The 16,026-nt window shown below is 39.9% G+C and overlaps 1 protein-coding gene across 6 annotated transcripts in view; it reads left to right on the top strand.

Annotated features, from left to right (window-relative positions):
* The window catches only part of TRAK1 (trafficking kinesin protein 1), a 112,202-nt gene that overhangs the window by 25,920 nt on the left and 70,256 nt on the right, over window positions 1-16,026 (top strand). The window contains exon 1 of one of the 6 annotated variants that reach the window (XM_043540755.1): window positions 152-170. The exons of 3 other annotated variants lie outside the window; for them this stretch is intronic. Coding sequence is in view for 2 of the 3 variants with exons in the window: in XM_037890220.2 (XP_037746148.1) it covers window positions 12,087-12,150 (64 nt within the window). In the remaining variant the exon portion in view is untranslated. Of the gene's footprint in view, window positions 1-151; window positions 171-11,274; window positions 12,151-16,026 lie in introns of those variants that run through there. 2 more of the 6 variants (XM_037890220.2, XM_037890221.2) reach the window with 2 other exon arrangements.

Below are 16,026 nucleotides of genomic sequence, written 5' to 3'. Positions count from 1 at the left end.
CATAGCTCTCAAAGCACTTTACAAATATTGTCCCTTGTGAAAGATGGGGCGTCTCCATGGAAGCAGCCCAGAGAGGCTAACTGACTTTTCCAGAATTACACAAGTCAATGTCAGAGCTAGAAAAAAGCCACATTTCCTGACTTCCGATCCCATACCCTCTGGATTACTTGGTATGCATTTTGACAGCAGACAGATGAAACAGAATGATGGGTTTTCTAAATATTTATTTTATTTATCTATTTTAATACCATTAAAACACTCCCAAAAGGCCCTAGTAACTTCCACAGAACTTAAAAATAACGATCCAACTTAACACAGGAGCTGAACTCCAACCCGAAATAAAAAGAGATGGAGTAGGGATGGGCAGAGGTGGGGCGGGGGTGTGAGGGCTTGGAGGAAGGGGTGGAGTGGGGCCTGGGCCTTGGTCAGAGGGGAGGTAGATCACCCCCTGGGTAGAGAAGAAGTCAGTGCCTATTTGTGGTGGATTTTGCCATGTAATCTTCCATCATAAAAAGTACTTCACAGTGGAAGGATCTGATTTAAAACTACCAAAAAAACCACTGTGGGAAAATGGCCTACCATTTTGAGTATGTAGTAAAACCATTTTTAACCCCCCTGCCGGCCCCATCTCTGGGCTTTTTTGGGGCGTGAGGGGTGGGGGCGGACTCATTCTCTCCCCGCCCTTTCTCATAAACCTGCTACCTTGTTAGCTCCACTTTCCACTAATTTCCACTATGAGGTCCTGTGAGTCTCAGAGACAGTATGCACCATATGTCATTATGCTCAATTAAAGTTTGCCTTATTAAGGCCTGCAATAAGCTTTGTCACCCATAGCTTCGAAAGAGCATGGGAGTGTTGATGTTCTAGAAGTTAATGTGACATCTATGAATTCCACACTGTTTTATTTCCTACAGTTTCACTACCTTCTTTATAAAGTAAAGAAAAACAAATACTTAAGTACCAGTATATTGTTTCTGTTACAGGTGAGTCTGAAGATGGGCATGAGGGGGAACTGAGGCAGTGAGAGAGTGCAAAATGAAGAGAAGCTATTTTCTGCTTTTCATTTTGTATATAGTGAGGGATTTAAGTTTGACTAATTTGATTCTTTAGTTCCAGGGTGGCAAGATTTGCCAAGTGAAGATCTATATAATCTGTCTAGGTGTTCATACCTTACTCGTTATCCAGGTATCTGAGTACAATACACAATGTAACCAATCTGACATGCTGTTTAATAATTGATTTCTGGTTCTCCTCTCCATTCCACTGAAATGGTTGGTAGGACTGGCTTTTTTGTTTTTTAAATGTTTTATTCTGGCGAAAGCTAAATGAAAGATTCACGTCTAATTTTGTCCTGAAGGTGGTAAGATTTATTGTGGAAGACTGTTCCATAGCTAACAGAAGAGCAGAAGCTTTCTAGTGACACACTTCCCTACAATCCCGCTGCCCTGTTAGCTATAATTTGGGAGATACATTGACAAGATGCTTGCTTAGTAACTGAAACGTTCTCTAGGAGCTTTCATCCAGACCACAGCACACGATCCATTGTCTACAGCCAAGCTCTACGATACAACCGCATTTGCTCCAACCCCACAGACAAACACCTACAAGATCTCTATCAAGCATTCTTACAACTACTATAACCACCTGCCGAAGTGAAGAAACAGATTGACAGATCCAGAAGAGTACCCAGAAGTCACCTACTACAGGACAGGCCCAACAAAGAAATTAACAGAAGGCCACTAGCCGTCACCTTCAGCCCCCACCTAAAACCTCCCCAGTGCATCATCAAGGATCTACAACCTATCCTGAAGGACGACCCATCACTCTCTCAGATCTTGGGAGACAGGCCAGTCCTTGCTTACAGAAAGCCCCCCAACCTGAAGCAAATACTCCCCAGCAACCGCGCACCACACAACAGAACCGCTAACCCAGGAACCTATCCTTGCAACAAAGCCCATTGCCAACTGTGTCCACATATCTATTCAGGGGACACCATCATAGGGCCTAATCACATCAGCCACGCTATCAGAGGCTCGTTCACCTGCACATCTACCAATGTGATATATGCCATCATGTGCCAGCAATGCCCCTCTGCCATGTACATTGGTCAAACCAGACAGTCTCTACGTAAAAGAATAAATGGACACAAATCAGACGTCAAGAATTATAACATTCAAAAACCAGTCGGAGAACACTTCAATTTCTTTGGTCACTCGATTACAGACCTAAAAGTGGCAATTCTTCAACAAAAAAAACTTCTTCAAAAACAGACTCCAATGAGAGACTGCTGAACTGGAATTAATTTGCAAACTGGACACCATTAACTTAGGCTTGAATAGAGACTGGGAGTGGATGGGTCATTACACAAAGTAAAACTATTTCCCCATGTTTATTCCCCCTCCCACCCCCCCACTGTTCCTCAGACATTCTTGTCAACTGCTGGAAATGGCCCACGTTGATTATCACTACAAAAGGTCCGTCCCGTCGTCCGTCCCCCCCCTCCCCCGCCCCGCTCTCCTGCCGGTAATAGCTCACCATAAGTGATCACTCTCCTTACACTGTATATGGTAACATCCATTGTTTCATGTTCTCTATGTATATAAATCTCCCCGCTGTATTTTCCACTGAATGCATCCGATGAAGTGAGCTGTAGCTCACGAAAGCTTATGCTTAAATAAATTGGTTAGTCTCTAAAGTGCCACAAGTACTCCTTTTCTTTTTGCGAATACAGACTAACACAGCTGCTACTCTGAAACCTAGGAGCAAAGGAACTCTCTCACCCTGGTAGATATGTTGCATTAGTCAAGTTTGCGGGTCGCAAATGCATTAGGTGACTGTGGCAGAGTCCACAATTGTGGAAATGGGGCCTAGTCTCCTGGCCTGCTGTAGGTCTCGAAGGGTATTTTTGGCGGTTTGTATGTCTTTGGAGATCCAATAGCAGCACAGGTTCAGGACATCAATGCTGTCTCCTAGTTTGGCAAGTGGAGGGGGCAGACAAACCTCTAATTCAGTGTGTCTTGACTTCTTTGGAGCAAAATGGATACGCTTTGGGTTTGTCTTACATTTACTAGCAGGATAGCAATCATGATGCATGGTTTTAAATGTGTGTTTACTTGGGGGTAAACGGACTGGTTTTCTGCACCTCGGAGGACCTCTCCTTGGAGAGAGTCAGGTTGGAGAAAGAGAAGAAATCAACTACTTCTTCATTTATTTTCTCTCACTTTTATATTACTGCTTTCTCATCCTGTGTAAGATGATGTTTCCTCCAGCCCCAGCCCAATTTCTTGAGTAATTTAAGGCACCCAGTACCTCTGAAAGTACTGCAAGTGTAGTAATTTATGAACCAGATAAACTGAAAAGTCTGGGCAGTCTCTCTGTGATGGTGTTGTGCTTATGGTGGATGTTTTGCTTTGATTTCCACCTCCAGTGCAAATTCTTACTTTGAGACACTTATTACAAAGGGCAAACCATGATGATCTGGTTTCTTGTTATTCCCTGCTGTTTCTTTAGGGGTGGGAAAGCTTTATGTGCAGCAAATTGATGGCTAGGATCTATTTCCTCCTAGATACTCTATGTAGCACAGAATACTTCATCCAATATGACCTATTACTAAAGAGAAGCATTCCTTAAACTACTGCCAAATTGCAGTAATGTTGGAACTTGTGCTAATTACTGTTTAGAAGCGTTTCCTATAAAAGAGAATCTTTTTTCTTTCTTTATGAAATCTTTTAAACTTGTTGTAAGCTTTTTTATACTCTGTTGAAAAATTGTTTGCGGCAATATTAAGGAGATTTTTAGAGAGATTATAATGCAGATTGGTTTTCAGTTACAGCTGGAAACTTTATTCATGATTTAGAGTTAAAATGCCAGCCACGGAAACCTGCCTGGCATGCTTATAGCCATGGTTATCAATGAAATGATTATTGAATGTTACGAGAGAAGGAATAAAATTAAAACATTTATCAATAGTTATAGGAGTTTGGAAGATTGATAGGGTGAAAAGCAGTATCCTTTCTTTAAAAATAATAATGGAGGACATTAAAGACACATTATGCTCTTCAAAGGGCATGGGCTTCATCATGGATGAAAGCCCAGTTTCTCTGCTTAGCAACTCACCAACAACAAATCCAGACTGCTCAGCTTGTTTTTGTTTGTGGGTTGAAACAAGCTCACACTTGTACTCTGCCTGCTGGTTCCAGTCTCGTAAGACAGTTTGAGCACAGGACATAGTGTAATTTGTCATGCATTGGCTCAAAAGCAGAACAGGAAGACAAAACAGGGCAGACAATGCAACGAGCATCCATGAAATGAGCCAAAGTCAATCTACTAATCCCATTTTCAGGCTTCTGAATCTTTGATACTACTACTACTTAGATCTTACATCACTGTTTTCATCCATACATTTCAAAGTATTTTACAAAGGAGGTAAGTATTGTCTGCGTTTTACAGAAGGGGAAACCAGTGCACAGAGATGTAACTTATTGAATGTCAGCAAGTCAGTAGCAGAGCTGGGAAAAGAGCAAGCTCTTCTACCTTTTATTTCAGTGCCCCATCCACTGGATGATATCTGTCTTGACAACTGCCCTTTTCAGTTAATATTTACAAACTTAAATTGAAACCAAGTTTTCAAAACAAGTTTATGAATAAGACATTGTTAGCTGCTTTTTTGGACTTTTCTGGGAAAGAGGATTTATTGTTTTTCAGCACCACTTTTATTAGATTCTTGGGTCCTTCTGCAGCCTTACTTCTTCATTACAGGTCACTTATTTAATATGATCAGAGATGTATACAATCTTGTAGTTTTTTAACACTCTGCCTACTGCCCAGTCATATCCTACAGTTCTCAGAAGCATCAGCGCTGTGCTGCTAAATACCCTCCATCCTGTTGGAAGGAAATCTGTCCCAAAAGATCCACTTGCTAAAGAAATTACTAGATATTGTGGGTGAACGCCTCAGATAGCGTATATTGGCATAGCTCTGTTGCAGTGAAAGGAGCTATGCATTAGCTGAGTATTTGACCATGTTAAATCTCTCTTCCAGAGTTGGAGCAAAACTTCTAGGCAGAATATTAAGAGTTATCTTTTGCTTTCCCGTGTGATTCTTTTTTATACTGCTTGCTCATTCAGGTTGGAGTTTAGAAGACCTGTAACAGGAAGTATAGCAAAGAATGTAAACAGCTGGTGTTTGACTTTAATACCGACTTTAATATAGTACTTAGTCCAATGTACAGACAACATTTTATCTTTATGTAGACATTAATTTTGCATGCATATTCCAGTCTGTTCTCTGGAGAGTTGAGGGTAAAAACATTTGATTTGTAACTTGCCTGCAGCACAGGAATTCTAAAGATATGTCCAAATGATGAGGTTCATTCTAGTGTAACCCACTGGTGATCATGTGTTATAGGTTCCCCTCTCAGACTCCTGTTCTCTGTGGATTGGTAATTACAGTGCCAAGCTATAGAACCGTGGCTTGTTAGCTCAAGTTGTAGCCTTTCATGGAGTTTGGAGGTCCCCAGTTCAGTCCAAAGTGTGTTGACCAAGATGGCGGCCATCACAAAGTATGTAACCCCCTGGTGAGTATGTGTTGCATCTAGAGCACAGCCACCAAGCCACTTGGCCTTTCCTTTCAAGAAATTTTAAATACTATGGCATGAAGATGAAGGTTTACACAACCAAACAGCTTCAGTTTGTTAGCATGCCCTTTTTGAATATAAACTCTCTATGTCCTGGGATAGGGAATGTGAAGAATTAATCTGAATCTTTAATTAAATGACAGTCAAACAAATTGGAGTCTCCACATTTGATAGATAGTAATGCATTTGAAAATTACTGCTTGACATTTTGGAACTACAGACATTCTTTTACATTCAGAAACAAAAGTAGGCAAGACGTGTTTTCACTCATTAGTTAGCCTGTGAAGAATAAAGACTGCCAGTTTCCTTGAAGGACGGCCAAAGTAGATTGCTCTGCTTCTAACCAAAACACAGTCAAATCTTTACCTATCAACATAACTCAGTCTATCAGGGAAATAACCTTCAAGTCATAAATGGATTTCCTCTCTGTTGGGCAAAAGTCTCAACTGGGTGGCCAAAGTGTCTGCCATGTAGATCTACAATACAGCAAATTACCATCTTCATCTTCAGTATCAAGGTACAGCTCAAGGAGGCTACAGTTCCTAAAATGCAGGCTGTCTTGGTCTGACTACATGTTGTTGGGATCAAAATGGAGCACCACATGCTTGGAATTGTAATCTCCATGAACTACGCTCTCAGTGTAAAGACCAAGGCTGCTACAATCTGATGCATTTAGTGCAAAGTGTGTACAGCCCATGGGCTTTTGGCATGTTGCTCTTATGACCCTCAGTTGGGCAAACTTCAGATGTGCTAGTTTTGATAGGAATAATTCAGGGTTTTTTTTTCTTTTTCGAGAAGTATCAGAGTAGTATTGCGGTGTCCTGGTTTGCATTTTCATCTGCCCAGTCAAACATGCTGTAAATCTCTTCCTAATTTCACAAATGTGTTCATTGCTTCTGAAAAATAGAACTACAGACTATATATTACAAATTCCAGGATTTCTAGAGGCAGCTGCTTACAAAAAATCAAGTTTGCAATTATTTCTAATGCTTCATCTACGTCATCCCCTGGGGGACAGTAGCATAATTTGCAAGGGAAGATGTATATTTTGTATTTGAGTGTTCAGTGTTGTTTCATATAAAGTCTTAGCCTCATGAATTTTTATGCCCTTTGCTGTAATGAGCTTTATATTATTTGCTAATTATGTATAATGTATTTGATGTGTAAATTACATGGACTACATTATGTTTGGGATCCTGAAGGCCAAAACATGTTGCTGTATTTACTTTTTTTTTTTCAGGAGAGGAATGTGTATATACAATAGTATACTTCAGGGATATTTTATAGAATTTAACTTTCCATAGGTAAGGTACATCTTAGCACACTAAATAGTTTAACTCTGATTACTTATCTGCTTTCTCATCAGAGCTAAATGTTCTCCTTTTTGAAACAAGATTAATTGGTAAAAATTTAGAATATCATCTGTAGCAGCAAAATCTACTTAAAACAACCTTAGCCAGGTCCTAGCAGTATATGTGTTCAAAAGTTTGGGCTCCCCATATTTGTAGAATGCCCTGTCTAGGAAGTTTAATGAACACAAGCCCATATGTACCTTTTTTGTTTGCGCCTTCACTTCAGAAGTAGAGAGGTGGTAGACTAGAATGTTAGCAACAAGTTCGCCATTCGTGATAGCTTGTGTCTGTTGGCATTTGGTACATACACAAAATGAGGGACGGACGATACCCTGAAGTGTAACTATAACTTTTTTCTATCTTAAACTTTCAAAATATAACATCCCAGAAGCATGCCATTTAATTAAAATAATAATTGATTCTCATAAGATACAAACTGGATCGAGAAGTTTAAAAAAAATGTTTCCCAATATAATCTCTTATTAAACTAGCCTGTTGTTGTTCAAAACAACACTGACAAAGCGCTAAAAAAATACAGGGTAGGCAGTAATCCGGCACTGGCAAGGTGGTGAACAAGGTGCCTTAATAAAATAAGTCCGTCCATTCCTAATTTCTTTGATTCTGTGAAGCCAGAGGGTGATTTGTCTTACATTTTGTGATATGGGAGCGGGCTATCATTTACCATTGCTATTTACGATTGACTATTATAAATTATATATACTTGATAAATGTTTTTCTTTCCATATTAGCATTACAGATATTGGGAGTCTTATGTTTACTAACAACTGGCAACAGAAAACAATGTTTCTACCTTGTAATTTGTGATTGATTGATTGATTTGTTTTATGATGACTCTTGATCTATAATTGAAATGTTGTCTCACATTCTCCTTTTGGGGAATATGCCTTCCTACCTTTAAACTACATGTTATCTTTTTAAAAATCCCTATCATTCTAAAACACGATATAAATGAATTTGAGAATCCCCTAAAAACATTAGGAAGTTTTAAACCCTATTTTTAATTTGTATTATTGTAGTGCCTAGGAGCCCCAGTCATGGACCATATAGGCTCTGTACAAACACAGAATGAAAAGACAGTCCTTGCCCAAAAGGGACTACAACCTCAAGAATAAGACAAGTGACAACAGATGGATAAGATAGACCAATCGGGGACTACAAGGAAACAATGAGACAATATTGATCAGCATGACAGACAGTGGTCTCAGCACTAGCAGGCTAACCGTTATGTTTTTTGTCAAGTGTTTTGTAGGCCTTGCAGGAAAGAAGAGTTTTAAGGAGTTAGTTTTTGCAGATATTTATGGGAAGCTTCTCCAAAGTGTGAGCGGGGCAGCTTACATTTATACAATCCAGAGTTTATAGTGTGCTCATAACTTACTTCAAAATATTTGCTGGGTAAAGAACTCCTCCTATATCTTGCAGTATAATTGCCTGAATTTCCTTATGTTCAAATATTTGATTACTTTTACATTGGATAAGTAACACAATAGCACATCAGTAAAATGTGATCAGAATATACACCATAACATGGGGTTTTGTGATAAGCAGCCCCAGAGGAGGAGCTTGGGCTGGAGAGAGAGAGAAAAGGATTCCCCAAGGATACCACAGGTCCTCCATTGGCCGGTCCAAGATTAGGCATGTTTCATGAAAGTTCCAGACCTAAATTGTCCATCCCACTTTTATGAGACTACCATCTCCACTTAACTAAGGAGGTGTTGTCCAGCTGGATGATTCTTTCTATAGAATTTCTTCTCCCTGCCATTGTGTTTTCTCACTATGATAGGGTGATTGTGCCCCCCATTTTCCCAATTATGGAGTGGAGATTATAATATTTACCTACCCTACTTGATAAGCATGTTGTGGTGATTAGTTTTGTAACATGCTTCGTCTCTGTAAAGCCGTATGTGAGGGTTAATTGTTTTTCTTGTGAGAAAGCTAGATCCTTTCCAATGTAAAAAGATGTTTCTGACCTCTAACCCAATCTTGCAGAATACTGTCTGCAGAATTTAAAAAAAAAAAAAAAAAAAGAAGCATTTTTTGAACTCCCTTCCTACCCCGTGTTTACTCATCTCACTGAGAATGAACTTCGAAGCTTAATTGTGACCATTTAAATCCTAGTATTAAGCAAAGCTACTTTTTAAAAGGAAATTAAATACTGGAGAAAAAGAAAAGCTTATACTATGTTATGGTGCCCTTTAAGTTTAAACTGTTAGGAAATGCAGAAGTTCCTATAGCAAGGAAATTAGGAATAAAACAGAGGGCATATTTGTAAAGTAGTTGAATTAATGTTTCTGTAGGACCCTTCATTTTTGTATTCCCTAATGTTATTTTAACGGTGCAGCCTTAAAAGTGCTTTTAATTGTATGTGCAATTGACCTACTGTGTGTGTGGGTGTGCTTAAGGAACTATCAAAACTGTGTGATTAAGTGAGATGGAATTGATTCTATAGAAATCCAGTTGTAGTCAAGATTCTTGCATATAACAAAATCACATAAACTGAGTTAGAAAACACATTTATGAGTTAAAAAATGTTAGTTTCAAAGTGTGAATTCTTCTGTTCCATAAATGATTGTATTACTGCTCTGTATGAAAGATTATACAGGGCTTTTTAATGGCATCTTATATTCCTTTGAAATTTACTTACCTGTAGTTTATGTACATACCTTACTGTTCTCAGGTAAATATTGACCGTACCATGCAACACACTGATCTGTAGAATTAAAGCATGTTTATGGTTTAAAGGCCTCTGGCTACAACTTTACTTAACTCTTTAAAGATCAAAAACCTGAGGTTTTATTGAACTTTTTACCTCTGGAAGGCATGCTAGGCTATGGCAAATCATAATCTTCATGGAGTCAGGGACCAAACTGTAAGAGCTAACAAGGGATTCATAAGAACTGGGCCTTGTAGTTTCCCTACTTTTTAATTTTTTGACGTTGATTATGCTATTTACAACATGATTGACTGGGCAGATGAAAACGCAAACCAGGACACCGCAGTTCTACGCTGATACTTTTTTAATAGGAATAATTCAGGGTTTTTTTCTTATCAAAACTAGCACATCTAAAGTTTGCCCAACTGAGGGTCATAAGAGAGGGTTGTGTGTCACCTGCAATTTCTATTATAAGCAGGGAAGGATAAAATATGTACTAGAATTTTTCAAAATTTACTAATACAGTGTAAAATCAGTAGAAAACATAATACAACTCCTCTCTCAAAGGGAAGCTAGGACGGTGTGGTGTTTAAGTCACTAGGCTAGGGCTATTGCTACACTACATCTTACTCTGACTTATGTTTTGTAGCTCAGGGGTATGAATTAGCCACCCCCCTTAGCGATTTAACTTATGCCGGTTTAGCACTGTCCACATCAGTGCTTATGTCAGCTGGAGAGTTTCTCCTGCCGACATAGCTACCGCTGCTCATGGGGGCTGGAGTAATTAAGCTCTCTCCTGTTGGCTTAGAGCAGCTACACTAGAGAGCTCTCATTGCCTAGGTCTGTGGAGCCCTGGGCTCAGTTCCTCGCATTTCCACTGATTTTCTGTGAAACCTTGGGTAAGTCATTAAGTCTCTCTGTGCCTCAGTTCCACATCTGTGAAATGGATATTACATCCCTTGCTCACTGAAGTGGTGTAAGAATAAAGTCCTTAATATTTGTAAGGCTCAAATACTGTGGTCATGGGAGTTAATATCTAGATAGAGGAAAATATATGTTTTATGGTAATGATATTAATATTAATTTCTATTGTAATAGAGTCTAGGGGTCCAGTTACAGACCAGGGCCCCATTGTGCTAGGCACTGTACAGTCACGTACAAAAGATGTATTGAAATAGAATATATCATTCCAAGTCTCTGAAGTCTTTCGTAAAGAACCCAGTGGAGTCCATAAAAGATGGGGAAAGGGGAATGTGAGTGGAATATAAGAACGGAATGGATGTCTGAGCATTGTAATAACTTTTACCCCCCACTTGCAGATTTAATTGACTTCCTGAATATTGTTATAAATACCAATTTATTAAAATTCTGTTCCACGAAGAAATATTTTATAATTCCAGTAGTTTAAATCCAGCCTAGTGAGGTACCTAAAAGTGAATCCTTCTCCACACCAGATATTTTGGAAATGAAAAATACTGAGCAGTTGTGTGTAACTAGTTTAGCTATACAGAATGGCTGCTGTTTGCCATAATCCCCTTGTTTTCTGCCACAGGGGCGTAGATGTTTGAAAATAGGTCGCTGGCTCACTGAGAAGGCAGAGGGCAAAAGTAGATGAGCTTATCCAAAGGGGGAATGTGTTACTGTCTGGTTTTCTAGTTCCGCTCTTTCACCTTTAATGTAGACATTTTCTTTTTGCAAAATTAGCGCTTAACCTACTAAAACAGTGCAAAATAGTACTGTAGCTTCATTTTCCACTTGGGCGGGGGAGAGCTTCTAAAACAGGATGGGAGGTGGTAAGGCACTTGATTTACATTATTAAGGCATTGGATATACACAAAGGATCACAAGATTATGATATTGCAAAACAGAAAAGGTATGTTTGTATTATATTAAAGAGCTTTTTTTTTCTGTGTGGGAATTTTTCTTTCTTTCTTTTTTGAGAGACACTCCTTAATTTTGTGAAGCCAGAAACAGCAGAATACATTTCCTCCGTCTCAGCATCTCTTTCAGAGCCAGCCAGTCTCCATGGCAACATGTTAGACTGAAAGGTATGTGAGGACCGGGGAGGAAAGGAATGAGTTAGAAACAGCCAAGTAGTGGTGTGTGTCCCTAACGTCAGTATACCAGTCTTTTGATAGGATGATTTTGTTAACTCCCATCCAAGGCTGCTGTGCAGAGCTTCTTTATTAGAGCAGCTGCTAGGGCATCTGCTTTAGAAATCTCTCTCCTACACCCTTTCCCCCTTTTCTCCCCCCCCCCCACCTCTCGTATTTTGGCTCCAGCCTCTCATTGAAAATGTGCAGCTCATTTTCATCATTCTGTCAGCGTCTTTGCACTTCAGTGTTTTGCAAAGGCAGGGAGGCATGGTTGCGTTTCACTTGACCTCAGCACAGTGAAATATCTTCTACATTGCTGAAGGATACTGACTATGCAGAAATTTATTGAAGCGGATTACTATGAACTAGACTGGTATTATGAAGACTGCACGGATGGTAATTCTGGTTTGTAATCTGTTGATACAGTATTTGTAGTTTGTAAGACCAGTGCATGGGGTTTGTACCCTTTTGAAAAGAAACTGAAGAAAAAGGCAGCGCTTTGGTGCAGCAGAGATGTCTGGCCTGTAACATCTCAGCATCCGTTGGAAGCATGTTCCAGGAGACTGCTGTAGGGCTTTCTCTTTTTCAGTGGGAGCAGCAGTTGTACATAATTACTGTACAATCTCTTCCTCAGCAGAAGCAAATAACTGAGAAGTGCCAACTCTATAAATATTAAGAACCAAGCTAAAATTGCAATAACCTTGCTATAATGAATTTTGCACTGAATTACATTTTGTGTGTATGTGTGTGTGCAAGAATGCTTGTGCATTATAGAGGCATGGCAGAACCTCTAATATGTACATATGTTTCTATAACATAGCATACTTTGTGTGTGTGTGTATTTTCATAGATACATATATAGAGAATATTTTATGTATAAAATCTCTGCTGCTTAGAGCTGCAGCAAACTAGCTGCTAGAACTGCCAAATTGCAAACTCTGGCAAGCAAGTTCCCTAGAGCTCCTTGTGAGCTTTCTGCCATTTTTCGAGGTGGTAATTTCTTTATCACAATGCTGAATGCGCTCATCAGTCTCGTGACAGAGGGTGTATGGGGAGGGAGGAGGAGGAAAGCCCAAAATTGCATTGATTGCTTACTGGGAAATTCAAACTCCCTCATCCATCCATAGCAGCCAGGTGGAACTCTTAAAACAAAATGTATCTATCACTCTGTTATGATCTTGTAGTATATTGGAATTTTTGTGAGCAAGGCAAGTCCTAGATCACCAGGGCATGAGACTAAGGACAAAAGGCAGTGGTAGGGAGAGAATATGGGTTGGACAATGGTGATTTTTGTGATAGCATCAGAGAGGCTGATAGAGGACATGAACAATGTGTTTATAAGCCAAAATATGAGCTTTTTGTTCACCTGAAGTGTTGTGACTGGCATTATAATAGCACACATACATGCTTAATTTGTTTTTCTATGTTGTGTTGTATAAAGTGGCCCTAGACTTACATGCTTCTGAACTTGGAGAACTTCTATTTTTAAATTAATATTTCTCTGTATGTATTTAGTGTGTGGGACATATCCATATACCTATTTGAGAGGGGTGTTTAGTTGGACCATTTTTCAGTTGAATTGACTCTATTATGTAACTCTGTCCTCTAGTTATAACCCTAGTAAATGCTGTAGCATCTGATTGATGTAACAGACTGATGAGTTGGCCCAGTTTAGGAAACTTAAGAATTAGCACAGTCATATAACCATTAAAAAGAGAGAGTGTTGATTTCTGCGGTAAATACAGAGAGACCTTGTTTGATTTTTGGGGAACAGAAGTGATAAATGTATTCCATAATTCTTTTTGTGATTAATGTCAACCATGTCAAAATGGGAGTGTATGCAAGAATGTGGCATGAATGAGTATCAGAGCTATGAGAGCCACTTAATAAGCAAGTGGTATGCTTAATTTTTATGCAGAGTGTGACATATTTTGGGTAGGGTTGCCAACTTTCTAATTGCACAAAACCAAACACCCCTGCCCCGCCTCCTACCCCAAGGCCCTGCCCATGCCCTGCCCCTTCTCTGAGGCCCTGTCCCCATTCGCTCCATCCCCCCTCCCTCTGTTGCTTGCTCTTCCCCCTCCGAGCTGGGGCAGGGGTTGGGGAGTGGGAGAGGATTTGAGATGCTGGGTCCCGGTGGCGCTTACTGCGGCTGCGAGGAAGCGGCCGCCAGGTCCCTGCAGCCCCTAGGTGCATGGGCGGCTGCTTTCTGGGAGCCGCGTGGAGCTAGGGCAGGCAGGGACCCTGCCTTAGCCCCAGACACCTGCTGTGCTGCTGACCAGACTTTTAATGGCCCGGTAAGCGGTGTCAGCTGGAACCGCCAGGGTCCCTTTTTGATCGGGCATTCCAATTGAAAACCTCAATGCCTGGCAACCATAACTTAGGGCCCAGGCTCAGTGGGGTAACCATCACTTAGGCCCTGGTCCAGCAAAGAGCACCACAGGGGGAAGACCCAGAGTTCAGTGCGGTACCAGGTGAGCACAGGACTCCATTCAGTTGTGCTCCTTCCAGGATTTGAGCTTTAATAGGAAAATAAGATAAACTAATGGCCAAATTTTTGTAGCCCTTTATCCTTTTTTATACATTAAAATAAATGAAGGGCAGCTATCTATATGCTCCAGGTTCCCATAGCACTACTTAAAAATATGTCCTGGGTACAGCATTTTAAAGTAACCGATCACCATTTTAAGGTAAGCCTTCTGCTTAGGACAGTTCCCATCCTTACAATTACAATTCCCTGCCCCTTTGTTTGTTTTCAAATGCCTGGGATAATTCTAATTTATAATGATTTTTTTAAAGCGGGATGTAAAATTCTAAGGTAGGAAAGAGCCGTAACTAATATCCTTCCAGTCTTTCAGTATTCAGTAGCATAATCACATTCCTAATTGACATTAGTATACTGACAAGATACTTCTAGTGTGGAGCTGACCAAAAGCCAGACAAATTCAAATTAGAAGCAAGGCACAAAACTTTGTAATAGTGGGAGTCTCTATCCTCTTCCTTTCTGGAAGATGCTCTAGTCCAGTTCTGGAAGATTGTGTATTTGACAGACTGCGGTGGACTTTTCATTTCTCCTTAAATGAAAAAAAATATAGTTGTGTATAGAAGGCTCCAAATGTTAGCAGTGTTTTTACAACAAAGTTGCTAACTTGTTTTATGGAGATAGGAAAATAGAAAGGTTTACTCTTGTTAAATCATATGGTTCCACTTTCTTGAATCTGCTGCTCTAACAATTTTAAGATATTTTTGATCATTAAAATCTAAAAGTGAGATGAATTTTTGATATTTCCTGTACATTTGACAGAAGATGGGTTATCTAGCAATACACGCGTACAAATTTATAGAGAAGCAATTATAATTAAGATTTTGGAGTGAGTGGAAGAAAACATTTAAAGGGACACAGTCATTTCAAATCCAATCATTTAAACAAAATGAATTGTATGTAGTTCTAAGTGGTACACATGTCCCTGAAATACCTGGCTGGTTTCTGTTCCTGTAAAAATCACGTTTTTCAGTTTTTATACCATGCTTTTTCCCCCCTCTTGCTATGTCTAAACCCACAGAGACAAAAGGGGAAACTGAAAGTAAAACTTAAATAGGAGGGGGACAATTTTTCTTTAAATCCTTTAATTTAGCAATCTTGGGAATTGCTTGTCAAAACAGTAGGTCACCGTGTGCAGACAGAAACATGGTGCAGTGGTTGGTGAAAGTGCCCAGTTCTAATGGAGTTGGGCTGCTGGGAAAGCCAGAGAGGAGGCTTTGGGGACCAGAACCAGTGAGTCGGTACAGGCACACTGTATGGATGACCCTGGCTTCTCAGGGGTCTGCTAGGCTTAAGAGACAGTGTTTTTGTAAGCATGGGGGGAACTCTGCCTGCCTTTGGGTATTGAAGGGTGTAGTCTGTTCCTTATACGAGGCATGCTTGCTTCCAACAAGTACAGTGATTGTCCATCATGATCCAGTTGTATGCTGGGAGGTGCTGTCAGTCCTATATCAGTTCCTTAGGTTAGTGGTGACCTGTTAAGACTGAATGGGTCTTGCAGGCTTTAGGTGTTCCTGTACTGGTAGAGGGGAGCAGGTTCTTCAGGGTTCCATATTGATACATGAATTTGGGTCTGAAATTAAGTCAATTTTTTCCATTTAAAAAATGTAGAGGGAGATGGATGAAAAATATTTTTGGATGTGTTTGGACGCAGTACCTTTAAAAACACTGTACAATAGGAAACTGAAATTTTACAAAAATATAGCACAACACTTCTTAAAGACATCACT

The sequence above is a fragment of the Chelonia mydas genome, chromosome 2 (genome assembly GCF_015237465.2).
Source record: "Chelonia mydas isolate rCheMyd1 chromosome 2, rCheMyd1.pri.v2, whole genome shotgun sequence".
Classification (NCBI taxonomy): Eukaryota; Metazoa; Chordata; order Testudines; family Cheloniidae; genus Chelonia; species Chelonia mydas.
This window is presented reverse-complemented; position numbering and strand designations above follow the sequence as displayed.